The sequence below is a fragment of the Alosa sapidissima genome, chromosome 5 (assembly GCF_018492685.1).
Source record: "Alosa sapidissima isolate fAloSap1 chromosome 5, fAloSap1.pri, whole genome shotgun sequence".
Taxonomy (NCBI): Eukaryota; Metazoa; Chordata; class Actinopteri; order Clupeiformes; family Clupeidae; genus Alosa; species Alosa sapidissima.
Window position 1 is genome coordinate 4,429,922 of NC_055961.1, and position 13,359 is coordinate 4,443,280.

The 13,359-nt window shown below is 41.2% G+C and overlaps 1 protein-coding gene across 1 annotated transcript; it reads right to left on the reverse strand.

Annotated features, from left to right (window-relative positions):
* Positions 1-9,283: 9,283 nt before the first annotated feature.
* LOC121708998 (alpha-amylase-like) lies at positions 9,284-12,818 on the reverse strand. Its single transcript, XM_042091998.1, has 5 exons — positions 12,811-12,818; positions 12,344-12,443; positions 10,039-10,160; positions 9,766-9,891; positions 9,284-9,594 (listed from the first exon to the last, which is right to left on the reverse strand). The coding sequence occupies exons 1-5, from the start codon at positions 12,816-12,818 to the stop codon at positions 9,405-9,407; spliced, it is 546 nt and encodes a 181-aa protein (XP_041947932.1). The 3' UTR covers positions 9,284-9,404.
* Between the last annotated feature and the right edge of the window lie 541 nt (positions 12,819-13,359).

The following is a 13,359-nucleotide window of genomic DNA, read 5'->3' on the forward strand; positions in this document are numbered from 1 at the left end:
AGGAAAGGGAAAAAAAGGTGAAGGGCTGTTGTGGTTTTGAGCTGCGGTTTCTTGTGCTTGCAACACCTTGCTACTGAGACCCTCTCTGACGTCCAGTATGCATCATAACCGGTCAGAGCAACACTTTCCTACTGATACCCTCTCTGACGTCCAGTATGCATCATAACCGGTCAGTGGAACACCTTGCTACTGAGCCCCCTCTCTAACGTCCAATATGCATCATAACCGGTCAGTGCAACACCTTGCTACTGATACCCTCTCTGACGTCCAGTATGCATCATAACTGGTCAGTGGAACACCTTGCTACTGAGACCCTCTCTGACGTCCAGTATGCATCATAACTGGTCAAGTCAAGTCAAGTCAAGTCGGCTTTTATTGTCAATTTCTTTACATGCACTGGTCATACAAAGAATTGAAATTTCGTTTCTTACTTTCCCATGCAGACATAGACATGCTTTAAATACAGGCAGACATACTATGGACATAGCCATAGCCATAGACAATAAACATTAACAGTGGAACACCTTGCTACTGAGACCCTCTCTGACGTCCAGTATGCATCATAACCGATCAGGCAACACCCTGCTACTGAGCCACCTCTCTAACGTCCAGTATGCATCATAACCGGTCAGTGCAACACCTTGCTACTGAGACCCTATCTTAATGTCCAGTATGCATCATAACCTGTCAGTGCAACACCTTGCTACTGAGACCCTATCTTAATGTCCAGTATGCATCATAACCGGTAAGTGCTGCACAAGTTGAGAGACACACAGATGATACACAGACCACAGACAGAGGCGTTAGGACAACAGGACATGAGGGAGAGAGAGGTCATCACAGGACATGGGGGAGTGAGAGGTCATCACTCCCCAACCTCTTTCAAGCAGCACAAGTTTCAATCAATCATCATTTTAAAAAAAAGTTTCCTTCAAGGTCATGTGACAATATTGATTGTTGTCAAGCAATTGTCACAATAAATTCAAAAGTTTCTTCTATTTCCACTGCTGATCAGGAGACCCTCCTAACACACTCACACACACAAAACAGGGACCAGCACCCCACTACTTCTCTCACACACAGAGGCACAGACCACTGTTAGTCAGGAGGCCTTCCTCAGTGGCAGACAGCTCATCAGCAAACGGGGCTTTTATGTTCCGCTGAGACATGACTGTAGTTCACTGGTGGTCTTTCTTTGGTTTGAGACTCAGCTATGAGGTTTGAAATGCTGAAAGGTCTCAACTACGGCATGAACTAGATGAACCACAACTTTACATTAAATACACTGACTATTGCAACGGGTCTTTAAGGCAACAATGACTAAGGCGGCCCCTAAGTGAGGCTTACATAATGGAAAAATACAAACATGTAGCCTAATTGGCATATGTACACACATTCACACACTATATGAACTGCAATTACGTTCAAACCTATTTTAGGTAAGGTTGAAGATAGATGTTTTAGTGCGTGAGAAATTCATCACTTATACTACAGCTCTCTGAGAAAGATGCAACACCTAATCCTGTGGTCTGCCTCAAGGTGTGAACAAGCAGCATATGTGCTCTAACCACTGATCTATCACCCACTATGCTCATCATCAAACGTACCCACTCTGTGGACAGCATTAATGCACACACTTGTTTATTAAAGGAAAATTCCGGTTTTTAACACTTTAAGGCCCTTTTCTGGTTTGTTTTGGATGAACTAGAGTGGTGGACACCGAAATTTTGACGATTGGTCCTGTCTCGACTTTTCTGACTCGTTTTGAATCGCGGGCGGCTGGCAATAGGCATACTGTAGTAGGCTACTCAAACATGTCCTAAAACAACGCTTAACGTTTGTTTTCAAAACTGTGCAACTCACCGAGTGGTTAGTGGTGTGGTCAGGCCTCATCTGAGACCACCATCAACCATTTCCTGCCGTGTGATCATATAAAGCCCCTTAGCGCAGAGACCACCATTCTGCTCAGCACCAGAAGAGAGGGTGAGTTCTATTCTGTGTAATGCTTTTGAGACTTGTGTTTGCTTCTAATGAATAGCCTACTTAAGATCATCTAAAAGAGCATGCTCCAGTTCTACTGATAGATAAAAGGGCATTTATGGAAACTTGTAAAACATGCTGTCTGTAAAAACAGCAGATAGGACCCATGTACAATGGTTAAATCATTTGTCCAGTCAGATTAAATGTTTGCGTTGCTGTCCAGTCAGATTCAATATTTGCCTTGATGTCTTGTCAGATTAAATGCTTGCCCTGATGTCTAGTCAGATTAAATGTTTGCCTTGATGTCTAGTCAGATTAAATGCTTACCCTGATGTCTACAGTAGTCAGATTAAATGTTCGCCCTGATGTCCAGTCAGATTAAATGCTTGCCTTGATGTCCAGTCCGACTTAATGCTTGTCCTGATGTCCAGGCTCTCTGAAGATTCACCATGAAGATCCAGCTCCTGCCGTGTCTGCTGGTGATCCTGCTGTGTGTCTGTGGCATGGCCCAGAGTTCATCATCCTCCCACATGAAGAGAAGAAGACCAAACAGACCAAAACCAGACCAAAATGAGAGACACAAAAAGTTCATTAGACAACACGTTATTAGTAAAATGGGTGCACAAGATTGTAATAAAATAATCAATCAGAGGAAAATTTCTGAGACACACAGTTCAAAGTGCAAATTTAAAAACACTTTCATAATTGCCTCAAGCAAGACAGTTACAGAAGTCTGTAAACAGAAGGGAAAAGATATAAAGATAAAAGGGAAAAGCTACAGAGAGAGTGTCGACAAGTTTCATGTAGTAGATTGTGAGCAGAGGTCTAAGGGTAAAAAGCGGCCCAAATGTGAATATCGGGGACACAGGTATTCCAAGCATGTTGTTGTTGCGTGTGAGGATGGCCTCCCAGTCCATTTAGAAAGGACTTTATCTGCCAACTCCACCACCATTGCATGTTCTCTCAGTAACTCCCTGGAAAGTAATGAGACAATGAACTGCTAATGTGACCTAGATGATGTATCTGCAAAATCTCCTTTTGACTGCCTCCTCTCTGGAAAACAGATGGAAGATTTTCTGTTATTTTTGATCAGATTTATTGTTATCTGGATTTATTGTTTCCCTATGTATTAATACTTACTTGCAATGCTGTATGCCTACTTTGCAACGCTATGAGCATTCATATAAATGCAAATCATTTATGTTGAACTTCCTGTTTCTTTTAGTGCTAGAGGTCTCTTTGTGACATAATTTCATTCTGCATATAAAGGCAATAAAAACTGTAAAACTTTAAAAGTTGATTTAAAATGTCAATCATTTGTTTATGGTTTTCATGGATAATTAAAAGGCATTAAGTATATGAATTAGTACAGTGGTCCCCAAACTTTTTCTTCCGAGGGCCAGATTACTATGCCTGGCTCTAAGAGAGGGCCAGAGACTCGGAGTATATCAGTAACCATAAATAGCTTAGTGCTGTGAACAACAGCAGTCTACCTTAGTTGAATATTCCATTACATTTAATCTATAGGCTATTGCAATTTAATACCATTGTTAGCTGTGTTTATATTGCCATCATGCCATATCAGTGTAAAACGTAACTCAAATTAAATAATACTAATAAAAAGACTTTTGCATTCCCAAAAGTATATTTTATTAAAAATGTGTGAACTCTGAAATCTGAAAATGTTAAGTTCTCAAACTATGAGAATTTTATGAAGCGCTGAAGTGGTCTGAAATGACCACCATTCACTCACCTGAACCTCTTTGTAGGCCTATGAACATTTGAACGAGTGAATACAAAATAGAAATAATTATCCCAGAAAGTCCCAGAAATATGACTTGAATAGAAGTTAGTTAGTTATTAACAATTAATTGATAAACTTTTACAATACTTTGAGCACTGATGCAGTCAGCATAGGCCTCTTACATTGTTTGCAGGTACGCCTGCATTTCATTCCGTTTTTGATGGCAAACGCGAAACAGCGCCAAAATAACCACCAGTGGACAAAAAGAGTATTACATGTGTACTGTTAAGACTCGCCATAGAGAATGAATGGGGGAAATTGCGGAGGTTATAGTTTGACGATGTCGTACTCCCGTGCGGGCCGGTTGCTATATACGACGGACATGTTTTGGGGGGCCACCCAAAATGAGGTGGCGGGCCGTAGTTTGGGGACCACTGAATTAGTAGAATAGCTAAAAAACTTACAAGTTGCACAAGAGAAAAGTGCTGCACACCAATCATACGATAGAGACACACATTGGCCGCACCAATCATACGATAGAGACACACATCGGCCGCACCAATCATACATTAGAGACACACATCGGCCGCACCAATCATACGATAGAGACACGCATTGACCTGGTGGGTGTTACATTGTGACTGGAAAGAGAGAAAATTAATGACATTAAATAGGTCTCTGCTTGCTCTGCTTGTTCACCACAAACTCTTTCATGCTGACCACAGAATGGCCCCTGCTTTGATCACAGAAACTTTGTGACAGGTGAAAAAAAACCCACACTGACTGGTGTCAGTGGTAGACGACAACTGCACTCCAAGTTCATTAATAGCAATGCACTTTTCACTGGTCTTCCCAAAAAACATCTAAAGAAATTGGCACTCATACAGAACTCTGCGGCTAGACTTTTAACTAAGACTAAGAAGAGAGAACACATCACCCCTGTGTTGGCTGAACTGCACTGGCTCCCTATTTCCTATAGAATTGATTTTAAGGTTATGTTAATTACTTACAAAGCTCTGAATGGCATAGCACCTTCATATATCTCTGAGCTTTTAATATCTTATCAACCACAAAGGAAACTTAGATCATCCAATTCTAATCTTTTAATCGTACCCAAAGTGCTCCACAAACAAAGTGGAGAAGCTGCGTTTATCCATTATGCCCCCAAACTATGGAACACCCTGCCTCTGTACATCAAGCAGGCGAGTTCAGTAAATATTTTTAAAAAAGATCTGAAAACATACCTGTACAGGAAAGCTTTTAGTTAACTCATCTTATCCTGTAGACTACATTTTCAGATTATTCTACATCTGCTACTATTGGAGGGCGCAGCCAGCCAAAAGCAGATGGGCTCCCCCTATTAAGTCAGGTTCTGCTCAAGGTTTCTTCCTGGAATATGGGAGTTTTTCCTTGCCACAGTTGCCATATGGCGTGCTTGTGGGGGGTAAGAGGGTTAAGGCTGCCAGTCTTATGACGTCTTTTTCTATATTTTTGATATGTTGCTGAGTATATCATAAACAGCAAAGAAAAGTGATTGATAATGACTGACTATTATTGTGTTACATGCTTCAAATGTAAAGCACTTTGAGCTGCATTCTGTGTATGAAAGGTGCTATACAAATAAAGCTTTATTATTATTATTATTATTATAATAAACAGCAGTGCAGTCCACCGAGTGAGTGTTTGATGAGCATGGTAGATGATACATTGTGGTTAGAAGAGGAAGTAGTCACTGGCCAGAGATTTGTGTTGTCTGAACATGTGCAGACTGCTTGTGCAAACACAAACTCCTGACCATAGGATGACGTGGTGCATCTTTATCAGTGAGACATAGTAAGAATAAAGAAAAGCACATATGAATGCACCTTGGGAGCATGGAAGAGATTTGCTCTTTTAAATAGTGTGTGTGTGTGTGTGTCTGTGTGTCTGCATGTGTGTGTGTTTGCATTATTCAGGTTGACTGAATAAAAATCACTATAATCACAACAAAATCCATCCATACAAAATTTCAACATGCTATTTTCAGATAAGTGTTTGTTACATTTATTCATTTAGATGTCACTTTTATTCAAAGGGACTTACATATGTAAATTACAAGGACCATTGTCCCCAGAGCAACTCTGGGTTAAATGCAGTGGAAGGGTTAAATGCAGTGGAAGCCGGAAATTGAAGCCACAACTTTTCAGGCAGCTGTAGGCTAGCCTAGCTCCTTAACCACTATGCCACTGTAACCTGCGTTGTGTTGAACCTGCGCGATTCAGCCCTGCACACGCCCGAACTCGAACCCGCGAAACAGCAGCACCTCGGATCGGGAGGCGAGCGCGCTAACAATTGAGCCAATAGCCCAGGCTACTGGCTCGCATGCCAGCAGCACTTTTGAGGCGTCGGGGAGTGAGGTTTACCAACGTTCCACAAGCACAGCTAAGCTAGCTGGCATCCGTCACACTACCACTGCCTACAAGCAGCTAGCAGTAGTGTTAGCAGTAGTGTTAGCAGCAGTGTTAGCAGTAGTGTTAATGTTAGAAGGAGTGTTAGCAGCAGTGTTAGCAGCAGTATTAGCAGCAGTGTTAGCAGCAGTGTTACCAGTAGTGTTAGCAGCAGTGTTAGGAGTAGTGTTAGCAGTAGTGCCACCTTGATTATCCTCCTACAGCTCATATGCTCGCTTGTAGCGACTGTTTAAAACAGTGAAGACTGGATGGAAGAAGGAGGCAGTACCCACTCTGTAACTATTAGGGTTTAGAAAGGAGAACAAAGTCAGATCTCTCACTCCCTTTCTCTTCATTTCTATTTGATTGAATATTTATTGATTCAGATTTGATTTTGCAATTTAAAGGTCTGTGAACCAAGACACAAGGCACACCAGATTTATCAGGTCTTTGCATTTATTGTTAAGTTGTCAGAAATATCATGTGTGTATGAAAGACTTTACAAGTTCTGTTTGTTCTCACCACCAACTCTTCCATGCTGAGGCCAGAAGGGCCCCTACATTTGCTGAGAACGTGCTCAGCAACACAACTCACTGGCCAGTACGTGCTGTCTGAGCGTGTGCAGACTGCTTTTTACCATAAACACTTACTGTAGATCCTGATCATACCGGATATGTAACCATCCCACCTCTTGTAACATACATCAGGTGGCTTTAAACACCATGTTCTATTCTCTACATCTGACTAACTTATGCATTTATCATGTATACAGACCTTACTGTTCTGTAACTGACCCTATAGGCAAATGGGTCAGGCCCTTGAGTTGTGGTTCTGCTCAAGGTTTCTTCTAGTATCTCCAATTCTAGGGAGTTTTCCTCGCCCCTGTTACCCATGGGCCTTCTTTTCTTTTCTCTGATTGAACACTCTGTAAAGCATCATGAGACATGTGTAATGTTTTGGCACTCTATAAGTGAAATTAAATTGAAAATTGAAATTGAAATTAATATGGTAAGTTGTTTTAGATATAAGGGGAAGAACACAGATTCTTCTCTCTATCTTTTCTCTTCCATGCTCACTCTCTTCTATTCTGCCTCTTGTCTTGTCTTGACTGGCAAGGAAGGCTCTGCAAGGCCTTGCTCTCTCTGGCCTCTCTCTCTTTATCCTTTCTCTCTTTCAGTGGGATTTTTTTTTATTTACTTTATATTAAATGTATTGTTTTATCTGATGTACTAAACATCTAACTTGTACTATAATTTGTTAACTTTATGTTTGAGTTTGTTATTTAGTTAAAGGTGCCATGTGTAAGAATTGAGGTATAAATATCCAAAACAATGAGCTACACGCATCAAAAGAATGAGAAGAAATAAGGGCATGATGTCATTAAAAAAATGACAAGGTATAGTGCTGCAGAGATATCAACCTGAATTACTGTAGCATGCTAAATTACTAGCCACAGCCTGACAGGTGTCATAATACCAGTCCATGGGAGGCGGTATGCGGGCAACATAACCGCCAGCCAAACTGCAATACACGTCTCTCGGTTGTTACTCTAGGGTAGACCAACTCACTTTCTGGAGGTATACTGCCCCCATTTTTTATGGAACGTGGAGTATGAATTGATTTTTTGGCGGACATTACACATGGCACCTTTAAGTGATTTTGCTTTACAATTAGGTTTATGGTTTACTGCATAACTGTTCATTCACCATATATCTCTTAATTTATGGAGTCAGATTAATTGTAGTTTCTCATAATATTTACCACAGCTTCACCTTTCTGTCCTGTTCTGACACCTGTTCTGACCCCATATCAGTAAAGTTACTCAGGAACCACAAAGGAAACTTAGATCATCCAATTCTAATCTTTTAATCATACCCAAAGTGCTCCACAAACAAAGTGGAGAAGCTGCGTTTATCCATTATGCCCCCAAACTATGGAACACCCTGCCTCTGTACATCAAGCAGGCGAGTTCAGTAAATATTTTTAAAAAAGATCTGAAAACATACCTGTACAGGAAAGCTTTTAGTTAACTCATCTTATCCTGTAGACTACTTTTTCAGATTATTCTACATCTGCTACTATTGGAGGGCGCAGCCAGCCAGAAGCAGATGGGCTCCCCCTATTAAGTCAGGTTCTGCTCAAGGTTTCTTCCTGGAATATGGGAGTTTTTCCTTGCCACAGTTGCCATATGGCGTGCTTGTGGGGGGTAAGAGGGTTAAGGCTGCCAGTCTTATGATGTCATTTTCTATATTTTTGATATGTTGCTGAGTAGATCATAAACAGCAAAGAAAAGTGATTGATAATGACTGACTGACTATTATTGTGTTACATGCTTCAAATGTAAAGCACTTTGAGCTGCATTCTGTGTATGAAATGTGCTATACAAATAAAGCTTATTATTATTATTATTATTATTACCACTCTCTTCCTGGTCTGAAATATAGATTTGTAGGCAAAAACCTATAGGAGCCTGATAGAAAAAATGCTAATTTAAAAGAAAAGTGGTCAGATGGATTTAGAAGGGTTTGCATCTGAACTCTTCATGTGTAAAAACACACAAATTGTGAAAGCTGGGTGGCGGTGTAAGAGCTTTTGTGGTGTCAAGCTTTGCCATATTCTTGAATATTTCACTTTCTTAAAAAAGGTTACATTTACACAGCACCCTTTACTGTCACTTTCTTCATTATTCAGGTTGACTCCAAAAATGAAAATCTAAACAAAATCACAAAGAAAGCCAGAACAAAAAATATTTTCAACATTCCCTGTTCACAGTGTTTGTTAGTAGTGTTAGCAGTTTTAGCAGCAGTGTTAGTTAGCAGTAGTGTTAGCAGCATTGTTAGCAGTAGCGTTAGCAGCAGTGTTAGTAGTAATGTTAGCAGCAGTGTTAGCAGCAGTGTTAGCAGTAATGTTAGCAGCAGTGTTAGCAGTAGTGCCCCCTCGAGTGTCCTCCTTACAGCTCATATGCTAAAAAACAGGAGGAAGTATTATATGAACACAGAAGGAAGGATTTTCATCCTCTCTGTAACAATTAGGGTTTAGGGTTTTCTCTCTTAATTTCTATTTGATTGAACATTGATTCAGATTTGATTTTGTAATTTACTTCAAAAGGTCTGTGAAACAAGACACATCAGGCTTATCAGATGCTTGCATTTATTGTTAAGTTGTGAGCAAATGTATATGGTCCTTTACTGCTAACATCTCTACTTAATATTATATCATGTAAGTATGAAAGTCTTCAGAGCCACGTGAGACGTTTACAGCTTTGACTCGGCGTGAATGGCGACGAAGGGGTCCTCGTCCATGTTGCTGATTCTGAAGTGGGCGCGGCCATCTCCCCCAACATTCACCTGTTTCCCGGTGCACCTGCCGCCATCCTTCTGACCAGAGATGACGTCACAGTAGGTGCCTCCAGGGAGACCAGTGTTCAGAGTCATGTCCAGGTTCCTGTGGAGCAACCAAAATGATCATTATGGGATGGCTGACTAAGAATCAGTAATGTCGTATATGCCCTAGTGTAAGTAATTTTGAAATGTTCCAAGAAATGGCCTTGGTGTTATATTGTATTATAGATATTGTATTGAATAAATGAAAATCTGTGATATCAGGCCAACTCACGAGTCATCATTGTTGATAACAATGAATCCGCGGTTTCCACGTCCGAAAGCGATCTGGTTGCTTCCGTTGTCCCACCAGTTGGTGAAGTGCTGACCATTCACCACGTTACGGAAAGCCACCATGTTTCTGAGAAGACCAAGAGTTCATGTTAAATAGTAGCTAAACAATTCCATGTATGCCTCATAAAAGTAATTATTGTACATACAATCATGAATTGAAAACATGAATGTGTCGGGTGCAAGGCTTGCCATTGCCAGCTGTATCTTCGCACACCTGATCTGGCGCCACCTGTGCTCACACACCCAGCCGTCCCCACAGGTGGAGTCGGGGTTGATGGGGACGGGCTTAGTGGATCCATCGCCATGACTGGGGGGCCCCATCCAGTCGTTCTGGTCCTGAGAGAGCACACACACACACACACACACACACACACACACACACACACACACAGCACTGTTGAACCAGCCCAGCAGTAGTAAGGGCTACACTATAGCAGCTCAGCTCAAGAGACCACCAGAGAAGAAATCATCAGTCAGTACTCAGGGTTTGAGGAGCTGAACTACACAGGAGTAGATGTGTCGCAGCGAGGTATGATTTCTCTGTAGACCATCATAAGATAGATAGATAGATAGATAGATAGATACTTTATTGATCCCCAGGGGAAATTCAATGTCACATAATAAATACAAATAAGCCACATTTGCTGGCTTCTGAAGCACACTTTTACATTTAGCTCGATTATTTACTAAATAGAGCTGCTATTGCACTAAAGAAGGCAAGAAGGCTTTTAGCTTGATAGAGCTGCTATTGCACATCAGAAGGCAACATGCTATCCATGTGGGGTTACATGCCCACCAAGTTTTGTGTACCCCGGTCTTTCAGTGTCCCGGGAATCCTTGTTGGTGTACGTCACTAAATGTACACATACATTATTTTATTGTAAGGCCCCCCATGAACAAAAGTATACAAAACTTGGCATGCATTCGGAGGGTGTCATAATGATCCTACACTTTTAATTTTGTGCAGTTTTGACCTTGTCAGCCAGAGATATTGTGATGAAAACACCTAATTTTTTGCTTTTTAATTTTTAACTAGGTGGCGCTATACATGAAATAAGTGGTAATGGGATGGGTTGACATGCCCCCTTAAGACCAACATACATAAAAAAGGTGGACCTCCTAGGCCCTACGGTTCTCGAGATATTCACAGAAAACTGTCTCCGGCCACCTACAGGCCAGTTGGTGTATAGTAACATAAATTAATTTATTGTGTGGCCCCCCATGAACGGAATTCCACGAAACTTGGCGTGCATACAGAGGGTGTCACAATGATCCTACACTTCCAATTTCGTGCAGTTTTGACTATGTTAGGTCACAGATACCTGCGATTACAACACCTCATTTTTACTTTTTTGTGTTTAGAGTGGTTATGGAATGGGTTGACATGGCCCTTTGAGATCAACAAACAAAACAAAAATGGTCCTCCTAAACCCTACGGTTCTCGAGATATTCACAGAAAACTGTGTCTAGTACTTGTTGTCTAGCACAGTGTTTCTCAAAGTGTGGTCCGCAAGCTATCCCAAGTGGTCCACGAGCAGACGTGGTAAAATATAGTATAGATGCAATATTGAACCAACTTGTATGTAAATCCAAACAGTTCTGCAATATTGCCTATGTAAGTTATGCCAGTTTAAATCATATTAATCCTCTGACACAATAAGCAAGGTGCAAAGACAAAAAGCAAGGTGGTTCAGTGAGTAGGCCTATTGTGTGATATACTTTTGAAGTAGGTACTACTCTTTTTTTAGCTAGGTGGTCCGTGAGGGTTTTTTTATTGGTTAAGTGGTCCTTGGTCTGAAAAAGTTTGAGAAACACTGGTCTAGCAGATACCAGTGAGAATTGAGTGTGGATAATGCAATTTAGTGAGACAGTTAGAATCATATAGGCCTTTCAGCGTGATTTATTTTTGTGGAAAAAATGTGCTGGACTGGGCGGCGGTCATATTTTGGACCGCTCTCTGGTACATCTAGTTTTAACAATATCATCACGCTTTATCGTTGGCATGAAAAAATATATTTATTATTATTATAGGAACTGCGTTCCTCCCCGTTCCCCCCTACTTTAACCCCTGTGTGTGTGTACATGTGTTTGTGTGTGTGTGTTGGGGGAGGGGGCTGCTTTATTCATTTTGAGGCCAGACCTGAAGCCACTGTCAACCATTTCCTGCCGTGTGATAGTTTAAAGCCACCTGAAGCATAGAGACCCCCATTCTGCTCAGCTCCAGGAGAGAGGACAAGGTCTGCTTGCAGTGAGCTGCTTGTGAGTTCGACTCTAATATTAATGTATATTTATGAAGTTTTTGGACACCTGTGTAACAATATATAGGAGTAAAAAGTTGAGTGAATTTGCTTTGTTTGATTAAGAGAACAAACATGTTATCAAGACATAAACATGTTAACCTGCAATTGAATAACCAAAGCGACAAGTGTAAAACAATCAAGCTAAGCAAAGTGAATATGATCAGGCCAGTGTGCAACGCTTCGGCCAGTTGTCCAGTCAGTTTAAGTGTTTGCTAGCACTCTCCTCTGCTGTCCTGTACAGGGTCTCTGAAGACTCATCATGAACATGCAGCTCCCGCCAGGTCTGCTGGTGATCCTCCTGTTTGTCTCTGGACTGAGCCTAGACATGGGAAAAAGACCAAGACTGAAACCACACCAGCAATACAAGAAGTTTGTTGACCAACACATTATAGGTGAAATGACTAAAGGCCAATGCACTCAAGTTATGAATGAGAGGAAAGTCTTCCATACAACAAAAACGTGCAAAAGAAAAAATACTTTCATACTAGCCCCTGAAGAGGAAGTGAAAGCAGTCTGTAATGGAGATGGAATGTCTTATCATGATGATCGTATCAGAGACATGATGAAAAGTAAAAGACAGTTTCACTTTGTGGATTGTAAATTCAGGTCTCAAAGACAAGGAAAGTGTCAGTATGAGGGCAGTAAACATCACATGTATATTGTAATCAAGTGTGTGGGTCACTTACCTGTCCATTTTGAAAGGAGTTTATGTACCAACTTGACCAACTTCAGCACATTTCAGTAACTCAGTGATTCTCAAAGTGTGGGGCAGGCCTCACTAGTGGGGAATGGACACATGACAGGTGGGGCGCAAATGAACTGCAGGAATTGAGTTTTTTCTAAATATGTAATAATGCCTTGCTGTTTTTACGTATATTTTGGGGCTTTTTTGCTTTATTTTTATAGGACAGTGAAGGGTGAGACAGGAAGTAGGTGGGAGAGAGAAATGGGGTGGGGTGGGGAAATGACTGCATGTTGGATTTGAACCTGGGTCCCTGTGGACACTATGGTATGAGCACTGTAGCCTGTTGCCCCCCCCCATAATACCTTTTTTTTTTTGACATGGAAGATGATAGATTCAAAACAAAATAGCCACACACAAACACAGAAGTCCTAAACAGACCGACATATGAAATTAAATAACATATTGTAGCGTCGGTGGATGTACATGTTTAACGTTGAATGAGTGTCTCCCAGAATGCAGTGCGAGTGAATGCTAGAATGTGTAATGTCGG

What these genes read in the sequence shown, in the direction of transcription:
- LOC121708998 (XM_042091998.1), bottom strand. An exon ending in GTACAGGACAGCAGAGGAGA is followed by an intron (nt 10,161 to 12,343) that starts GTGCTAGCAAAC and finishes GTGCTCTCTCAG; the next exon opens with GACCAGAACGACTGGATGGG. An exon ending in CACAGGTGGCGCCAGATCAG is followed by an intron (nt 9,892 to 10,038) that starts GTGTGCGAAGAT and finishes TGGTCTTCTCAG; the next exon opens with AAACATGGTGGCTTTCCGTA.